Source organism: Carya illinoinensis, chromosome 11 (genome assembly GCF_018687715.1).
Source record: "Carya illinoinensis cultivar Pawnee chromosome 11, C.illinoinensisPawnee_v1, whole genome shotgun sequence".
Classification (NCBI taxonomy): domain Eukaryota; kingdom Viridiplantae; phylum Streptophyta; class Magnoliopsida; order Fagales; family Juglandaceae; genus Carya; species Carya illinoinensis.
Genome location: NC_056762.1, coordinates 38,810,847 through 38,821,321, shown reverse-complemented (window position 1 = coordinate 38,821,321; position 10,475 = coordinate 38,810,847). Strand labels below are relative to the sequence as shown.

The 10,475-nt window shown below is 33.7% G+C and overlaps 1 protein-coding gene across 1 annotated transcript; it reads left to right on the top strand.

The window, feature by feature from the left end:
• The first annotated feature begins 2,974 nt into the window (after positions 1-2,974).
• LOC122280708 (MYB-like transcription factor ODO1) lies at positions 2,975-5,032 on the top strand. Its single transcript, XM_043091691.1, has 2 exons — positions 2,975-3,362; positions 3,989-5,032. The coding sequence occupies exons 1-2, from the start codon at positions 3,100-3,102 to the stop codon at positions 4,542-4,544; spliced, it is 819 nt and encodes a 272-aa protein (XP_042947625.1). The 5' UTR covers positions 2,975-3,099; the 3' UTR covers positions 4,545-5,032.
• Positions 5,033-10,475: the final 5,443 nt, after the last annotated feature.

Sequence of the window (10,475 nt, the reverse complement as noted above, 5' to 3'; positions counted from 1 at the left end):
TGTAGTACTTGAATTATGTTTCGAGGTGTATGTGCTTCTTGGCACGACACGTGCGTGATACTAAAAGCTGAGAGTTTACGTACATACTATATCAAGTTTAAGGGATGTTTGGAGAATGACATCATGATATGAGAATTTTATGAATAGTAATAAGATAGTTTGTAAATAGTAGTGAGACAGTTTGAGTTAAGTATTTATTGTATTTTGGAAAAGGAGAGAGAGAAAAATTAGTTGAATAAAAATATTGTTAAAATATAATTTTTTAATATAATTTTTGTTTTAAAATTTAAAAAAGTTGAACTGTTTTTTATTTTTTATTTAAAAGTTTGAAAAACTTATAATGATTAGTTTAAAAATATTGTAATGATTAGTTTGAAAGTGTTTGTGTTTGAATGATGTTTGGAAATAAATTGATGAGATGGGATGAGATGAGATGAAAACTTTTCCAAACATCCCCTTAAATCAGCATGCAATATACATTAGGTTTATCTGCAAAACTCTTATTTGATATATTGTCGTGAACCTCGTGATCTGTACGATCAAATATTATAAAAATTGCATGAATCAATGCTTTGCATGCAATCGGATTCTAATTATATATGAAACCAATCAGTTAACGTAGAATTATGTGTTCGTGGAAGACAACCTGTAATGTTGCGTACCAGAATCAACATATGCGCGCATATGTGGTCCGTGTCCAAGATAGTAAAACCATTTTTGGGGTTTGTTTAATTTTAGTAAGATTTGCACGCATGTGTATGTGATCGAGTTGGCGTGGTTAAAGTCACGATTTGCTTAGGCAAAGAGGAAAAAACTTCTATAAAAAAAAGTGTAAGATCTCATCTGGTGGTTGGCAGCACATATTAGCGATCCTAATTCTTCTACCGCACTTTCATGCAGACTGCATGGGTTCACTTAATAGAAAGAATATATGTTCTGATTGGTTTGTGAGCCTGATTTTGTTGGTGTGTTGGTCCGAATTGATGACTCGATCCGACAAGGATGCGTTATGGTTTTTTGATGGATTTCCAATGAGACTTGTGCCATGTTCGCTTCGGTTTGGGCCGAAAACTTTTGGCACTATTTGCGATAAGAAAAAGCGTTAAGCATAAAGTTCACTCAAAACTCATTTGATAGATTGCTCGAGCAAAACTCAGACAGTGAGTTTGCTCGATACTTACTCGACACGTCGCTAAAGCAAATTATGCAAAAAAATAAAAATTAAAATTTTCGCTATATGACACTATATATATATTTAATGAGGGTTTTGAGCATTCTGAATAGTAAAATTTTACACTAAAATGTCTTTTGTAATTTCTCAACATAATAAAATACTATGTAGTTCTGTGGACATAGGAACGTTACAGAACCACCTTAATTCTATATCATATGATTGAATGCTTGATAATTTGCTTGTGTTTATTTTTATTTTATTTGTCATCGTTGGTTTCACAACATGTTCTTCCAAAATGCATTCCAAAAAATATTATAAAACTACTATATATTGGAGCTAGCGATAATTATAAACTTATTCTTTAATATTTAGCAAACTTGAGATGTAAATTTTGATAGGTAGGAGTGATCCATTTCTGGTCTATTAATTATTTCTTGTAGTTTCCACTTTGAAAGTCTCAAGAATCAAGGCGATGAATCTAGGCCGTATAATAAATATAGCATTCGTGCGCCAATACCCTTTTTTTTTAATAAGTGTATTTTACTTTTAACAAAAATTTTATGTATAGTGAATTTTACATATATATATATATTTATGTAATTCATTAATGTGATTGGCTACACTATTTTTTTTAAATATAAAATAATTATTTTGATTAATCACATTAATAAAATATATTTAAAATTAACTATATATAATATATCTCTTATTTTAAAGATAAACTTTTTATGGCAGATGGTAGATGTAACACTTCTCTTATTTGTTAGTCGAACTCGTATATCTTAACAGCGACGTCAGAGCTGGCATTCCAACTCTTCCATTATTATTGGTGAGTTGATGTAATGGTTTTTCCTTATTATTATGCATGTGAAATTAGCCGTACTAGTATATATATACTATGCATTTTAATCTGATCAAAGCACTTAATTAAAAGAGAAAGGGAAATTAAAGTCGATCTTCTTGTTTTGGATCTAAGCGCCACAATATTACCTAATATTAAAGAAATTACATTTCTTTTTAGATGAAAGTTAAAAGTTAAATAAAATATTATTAGAATATTATTATTATTTTAAAATTTTAAAAATATTAAATTATTTATTATATTTTATATAAAAAATTATAATAATAAAATAAAATAAAATATGATGCGTCAAGACCCACTCACCATCCATACCGAGCTCGTATCTATATGATCAATTATATAATTTAAGGTGATTCTTGAAACTGTAGAGAAGTTAATTATTGTCACAACAAGCATAGCTAGTAGGCTTGCTGCTGTGAGCAGTACCGCAGAGAGTGGTCTGAACACAGCACAGCCTACACAATATTCTGTAAGATGATGACATGATTAAGCGGGTGAGAAAGATCTCTTCGTTATGAATAAAAAACACCGCAAAGACTTTTAAGTCCTAAAAACAAACGGTTTAGGTAGCATGTGGATACCGAGACTTACAGGAATCTGCAGCACTAAATCTCATTCCACAATAACAAGGACACGTAAACGTGATGATGACGAAATGGGTGATGGAATGGTTGAGTAAGAGTGCAATCTGGGGGAGTGGGTTTGTGTAGGAAAATGGGAAGTACAACATTTTTTTGGATGATTACATGTAGCTCTGCCCTTGACTCTCCCATCTTTCATCATGATCACCCATTTGTGTAGCAGGACATACGAGAATCCCCATTTTAGTTCCCATGTCCCTTTCACGACACAATGGTGGTACCCGCAATCTCTCTCTCTCTCTCTCTCTCTCTCTCTCTCCATAATATATTTGGGTTTGGAGTTTGTGTTCATATTATATACACCAATTTTGTCAGGGGAAAGGTGAGGGTTTTATATAAAGGTGGGTGCATGTGGGGCTTTTGAGTCATTGCAAGTAGCGGACGTGAGGCTTGTATTAGACTTGCGAGCCTAGGCTAGTGATATGGGGAGGCAACCTTGCTGTGACAAACTTGGGGTAAAGAAAGGCCCATGGACGGCTGAGGAAGACAAGAAACTCATAAACTTCATCCTCACCAATGGCCAGTGCTGTTGGCGTGCTGTCCCGAAGCTCGCCGGGCTCCGACGCTGCGGCAAGAGTTGCCGGCTTCGTTGGACAAATTATCTTCGCCCTGACCTAAAAAGGGGCCTTCTCAGTGAAGCTGAAGAACAATTGGTTATTGATCTTCATGCACGTCTTGGCAACAGGTCATTAATCATATTTCTTTGTTATTCTCATACGTTTCATCATTCTGCATTATGTTGTGTTTGGAGCATTTTCAAGCTTCTACGATTTGATTAATGGTGTTTGTTGTAGTGATAGTTCATGCACACAACCTTTTTTGGTCGCCAATCATGGCGTTGAGAAAGATATATAATAATTAAATTCATTTGAATTTATTTACTTAACGAGGAAACTTCCAGTTGACGCTTTTGAAAAGAGTCATGCACACCCTTTGTTAATTAACAAGTTTGATTCTTTTGGCACTTCACTTGAAACGAGCAAGGAAGGATTTGTGGTTCAAATCATGGTCCTAGGACAGATATCTATTTATCTCTGTGCATATCATGGTTTCGAAGTCGGAAAAACCCATCTAGCTAGGTTAGCAGCCTTTTTCTTGTTCATGATGCAGTATCTGCGTGTCGAATTCGGTTTCAAATAATGCATCTACTGTCTAATTAGAGGAACTCTGAGCAGTTTGTTGCTTAACATTCAAGATCAGCATTAATATTTTAATATTCAAGAAATCCATATTGAATGTTACCACTAAATTCATTGCTATATATAATCTTAATTACTTGTGCTTATTGTTTTTAATAAATTTTATTCTTAGGTGGTCCAAGATTGCAGCCAGATTGCCAGGAAGAACTGATAATGAGATTAAGAACCACTGGAACACCCATATCAAGAAAAAGCTTCTTAAGATGGGAATTGATCCTGTCACTCATGAACCACTTCATGAAAAACAATCTTGTTCCGAGGAAACATCATCAAATGCTATTCACTTGCAAGAGTCATCTGGCAACCAATCTGTGCAGGAAAATGACAGCATCATTAACTCAGATGACAACTCTTCAAGCTCCCCAACCGAAAATTGTTCAAGTGACGAGTCCCTTTTGTTAGACAACATTTGCAACAATGAATCTTTAGTGAACAGTTTGTGGATAGACGAAGCTCCCCTAGTTGATGCAGGCACTGCAACGTGGGAAAACCCGCCTATTGGAGAAAATATGATCTGTAACATGGGCTTGCCATCCTTGGAGGAGAATTGCGCCTGGTTATTGGATTGTCAGGACTTCGGGATTCATGATTTTGGTTTCGACTGTTTCAACGATATTGATCAACTAAACGCGTTAAACACATTAGACATGGGAGAAAAGCAGTACTAGGACGTAGTACCAAACTGGAGTCTGGAGGACTTGTCGCCAAGAAGACGAGAAAAAAAAAAAAGCTGCAAATATGCACATGTACGTACGTGACAGAACACCATATATATATGTCCGTCTGCAGGCAGAATTTGGGGTCTTTGGTGTACGTTGAACTTTTATGTATTTTGTTCCAGAATATTCTTGGAAGGTGGAAGGTGAACCTTGCCTCTTATGAGGTCCCTCACCAACCAAATTAAGTAATTAAAAACAATAGTACAGATCAGAGAGATGATGATCACTAAAATGTGACATTATTAATTTGGTTCCTGATTAATGGTGTACGTACTGCTAGCTCGAACTTGTGTCGAAGGTGGGGACACAGTGCTGAGCAGCAATGTTACAAAGTACTGTTACGTTAGTGGGATATGTCTATATGAATCCACCTTTTGTACATAATGTATATATGTTTAAATTAAAAATAAAAGGAAAAGTTCGTTTTGTTTTGTTTATTATCACCTATTCTCTTGCACTATTACTGCTAATTATAAAGCATATATACGATAACAAAAATTTTATATATAGTTATTTTTATAAATTTTTTTATGCATTCCAGTGATATGATTGATGTGTATTAAAAAAATTAATCCAATTAATTATATTAATAAAATGTATAAAAAATACGTAAAAATAATTATACGTATCATTATTTTTTTTAACAAAGCTCAATAAGAGTACGGAATAATTAGTATTTGGTACGTACTCTTCTTCCCGGACCACGAAACTGTAAAAATTGAGTCTTTGTTTTCATTACTTCCTTCACAGGAACGGATACAATTATATAGAAGCTATTCTAGGCTGTACACTTTTTAAGGTTAATATCAAGGTTGACCATTCAAAGAAGGGATTTTAAATTCAAACTGCGCCTACAATTTCTCCGATTGGTTCTTCGTTAACTACTCTATCCAACAATCCCAAATTGGTGCATACATATTTCTAATGAATGATTGTCAAGTGAGTTGTAGATAATTTTGCTAGAAACAGCCTTTGTGAATGTCTGCCGATTGGTGCATACATATTTCTAATAAACAACAAATACTGGCTTTTTCTGTGAGGAATTTTGATCGAAATAAGCGAGAATTATGTGAGAATAAAATTTTTTCCACTAATTTTATTGGTGATACGTTGGTGGCATATAATTCATGGAAAGTAATATTTTATTCACCAATACTATTAGTTGGTGGGAAAAACTTTCTTTTGCCACGGCCACAAGTTGTGTCAATACTTGTGACCTTCTGTGGCAAATTTCGTTCATAACTAGACTTAAGTGGTGAAAGATACATAGTTTGTCACCACAGTCTGGAAAACAATATTAGCCATTATACATTTTGTGACACGTTTAGTGGTATAAAGTTTTTAGCAACTCCATAAATAGTGACTAGGAGTCTTTTGTGATGACTTAATCTGGTAATACTTTACTTTTATTCACCTCAATACTTGTCGGAATAATCTATGATCCACCAGTTTCCTTTGTTGGAAATAAGCATTATAGATGATCCGATATCGTAGCCAAAATTCATTATATCCATGTGTTGTGGACATGACAAAAGTAGTTTACTGATGATTTGGTGTGGTGGCAATTAGGCATTTATATTAGAATAATTGGTCAAAAAAAGTACAGGTTTTGTGACAACAAACCTTTTTCCATCACTTTCTTTGGTGATAGACTCGTGGCATATAATTCATTAGCAATAATAATTTACCCACCAAAATTATTTTTAGTGGGAAAAACTTGCTTTTGCCACAACAATTTGGTGCAACAATATTTGTTTTCCTTCATATATATTCCGTTTAGCAACCAGGCAATTGTGTTGAGAATAGCCTTTATTTGATGATTTCGTATGGTGGCCATTAGTGAATTCCCAGACATGCAACCATTTCTGTTTCCATCAGTGGCTTGGTGGGAATAAAAAATTTTTCAAGTAGCACCTATCTAAAATATTTACGGGGAATTCCATTTTTCCACCAATTCATTCTGTGGGCAATACATTTCTTACCATGACGACCCATTTTCTGCAAATTGGATTGTGATAAAACCTGTTTAATAAAATGTCGATCCACCTCAACGTGTTTAATATGATATCGTTGGACTGGATTATGAGAAATATCAATGGCCGCCTTCTTGTTACAAAACAAGTTTATTTCAGAGCTAGCTATAGGAGCAAAGCCAATCTTACTTAGCAACCTTTAAGCCAATAAAATTCACAAAGACGGCCTTTGGCCATTCGTTGGAACTCGGCTTTAGCATTGTTAATGCTGTTGCCTTTTGCTTTTTGCTCCTTCATATAACCAGATTTATGTACGAAGGTACAATAGCCTGATGTGGACTTCTTGTCAGAAATATTCCTTGCCCAATTTACATTTGTATAGCCATCAATGTTTAGATGACTATTCTTGGAGAACATAAGCCATTTTCCATGAGAGGACTTTAAAAAGAGAAGAATCAGAATTACTGCATCCATATTATCTTCACTAGGATAGTGCATAAATTGATTCACTATGTTTACAACATTAGCGATATCTGGGCGAGTATGAGATAAATAAATTAACTTACCAAATAATTTTTTATACCTCTCTTTATCAATTGGCACCTGATCTGAAAGCCCTCCAAGCTTATGATTATGAACAACTGGAGTATCAGCTGACTTATAGTTCGGTAATCCTACTTTTGACAGAAAATCTAGCACATATATCATTTGAGAAAGAAATATACCTTGTCTTGATCTAGTTGCTTCAATTTCAAATAAATATTTGAGTCCTCCAAGATTCTTCATTTCAAATTCGGTTGCTAATTGCTTCTAGAGTCTAGAAATCTTTTCCAAGTCATCCCGTGTAATAATTATGTCATCTACATAGATTATTAGAGCTATTACTTTTCCTAGTCGATGTTTTAGGAATAAAGTATTATTTGAGTTGCTTTGTTAGAAGTCAGATTTTAGCCCATACAATGCCCATTGTAACTTACACACAACCTCAGTCTTTGAAGATGCAGTGTTCCCTGGTGGAATATCTATGTATACCTCATTCTCGAGATTACTATGAAGAAATGCATTCTTTACGTCACGCTGATGCAACGACCATTCTAAATTTGCTGCAAGAGACTACAAGACTCTGATAGTATTTGGTTTTGCCATTGGTGAAAAAGTTTCTTGGTAATCTATGCCATACATCTGTGTACATCCCTTTGCCACAAGCCTCACTTTGTATCATTTAATGGATCCATTCGCCTTGTGTTTAATGGAGAAAACCCATTTGCACCCTATTATCTTCTTATCTTTTGCAAAGCCTCCATTTCTTCTTTAATAGCTTGAGCCCACTTTGGGTCTATTAAGGCTTCTTGTACTCCGTTGGGATCATGGCATGAGGATAACTTATGCACAAATGCCTTGATAGGATCTAATAATCTTTGAGTGGACACATAATTAGCAATTGGGTATCTTGATCTTCTTTACTTAGAATTTGGAGAGTACTGATTTGGTAGCTTGCCACAATTATGTCTAAAATGTAAAAATATAACCAGCGAAAGTATCAAAGTCATTAATAGATGAAGGTGTAGTGGGAGAGCTTACCTCAAGAATATTCTCAGGAGAAGGGTCTTTGGGTGTTGAGGACTGGGGAAATTCAGTTTTAGATTTAGATGATATAGATTCAACTCCTAGAATAATATTAGCATCGGCTCTCTTTTCCTCACTAACCATCGTCTTATTTTCTTCGCTCATTTGTGTTGGATTGTCTTCAAATTCCAGTTAATTCTGCCAATTTTTCTATTCATCTCGTATGTCCCCCAGAAGAGATTAATTGAATACCAATGAAGGAAAAAAAGTGACCGATTCCAAAAAAGTGACGTCCATAGTGACATATTTGCTCTTGGTGGCAAGATTGTAACAAAGATAGTTTTTTTTTTTTTAAATTTAATTTAATTTAATTTTATGTGAGGCATACCCCAAAAATATATAATGGACTGCATACGGATCAAGCTTAGTATGTTGATTTTTATAAAGATGAACAAAAGTAAACATCTAAAAATTCGGGGAGGAATCAACAAAATAGTAGGCAAGGAAACATGGTTACAAAGGACCTGTAATGGTCTTAAAATTTAACACTTTCCAATGCATACGATTTAGTAAATGCACTGTCATGAAAACAGTACCATCACAATACCTATAGGGACATGTGCTCCAATCAATAGCGCACAAGCTGTTTTGAAGATATGCATGTTCTTCCTTTTGGCAACCCCATTTTGTTGTGGGGTTTGAGTACACAAAGTTTCATGGAGAAGGCCATGAATCTCGAAGTAAGCTTGGAATTGCTGATTGATATATTCGCTGTAATGGCTCGATCTTGGAGGTCCAGAGGGTTAGCTTCTGTCGCCTAAAATCATCTCTCATAACACAATTATATTTACTCCAAAGATTCCATAAAATATACATTTATTGATTCAACACAAATAAATATGTTCCTCCATGGGACACATCCCTCAACATAGTAAATTTAAAATCTCTATAAAGACTCATAAATATCTATGTGTTAAAATACCGAAATAATAGAAAATAACAAATCTACTAAATAAGACTCTTTAATAAGTACTTGTACCCTTTAGCACTTATTCCTTTAAGGTCATCAAACCTTACTAATACTTCATAATCTTGGTTTCTAGCTGAATAGTCATAATTATTTAAAAAATATTGCGGATATAAGGGGTGAGTTATCAACAATTCAGTAAGTAGAGAACATATACTAGTATGTAAACATGAACATTTGCTGAATTCATAATACAGAACAAAACATTTCAGTTTCAATATGCATAACTCAAAACATGTGTTACCAGAATATCGGGGCGGCAGTTCAAATATTCATATTAAAATTTTTTTTGACATAGCATAACTAAACATCATCATCTTATAATATCATATTATATCATATCAGAGCATCATATCAAAACAAAAATCATGTTTGACCTCTATGGTAGGGTTGTACATTCTACAGAAAGCTAAATAGAACATATATCATCATGACACCAAATAGATTGCACTCAGAACAAAGACCACTATTATATCCTGTGGCGGGACCAGAGGCCGCTATTATGTCTCATGGCAGAGTCAGATGTCACTTTTATATCCTGTGATAGGACTAGATGTCATTATTATATTTCGTAATATGACCAGATGTCACTATTATGTCCATTGACCGGGCTAGAGGTTACTATTATTACCCATAATAGGGCCAAAGGTCATTATTATCACCCGCGGTAGGGCCATATATTAAAGTAAAATAGAATCATAATTACTGGATCATAACCAGAAATATAATTAGATACAAAATTAGAAAGTCATGCTAAATATTTTTCAGATGTCATATTATATCAAATTAGAATATTGAACAATTTCATATTATTTTCACATATTCAAAACAAATTCAGAGCATCTTCACATAACATGTACAAATAACGAGACTAATTAAGCACACGATTTCTAATTAAAATGTGAATTAAATACTTAAATAACGAGACTTCATTTAGCCAATAATCATAACCCCATAAAAACATCATCACTCCCCATTTTTATATAAGCTTATGTGGAAGTCAGCCCCAATGTTTTGAATACCGTATTGGATACCGTACTGGTTAAGGTACTAAAACAAAATATTTCGGTACCAGTACTGTTTCGTGTACCGTTTCAGGATAGTCGATATATGAATAAATTATATATATAAATATATATTAATTATATTTCAAAATAATAATCTATATATGAATACATTATGCATAAATATATATATATATATATATATATATATATATAAATTATAAATATACTAGTCTGAATTGGGGGTCAAAAAATGAACTTGTAGTTTAAAAAAATGAAAAAAAAAAGTGAAGACCAAAATACCGGCTGA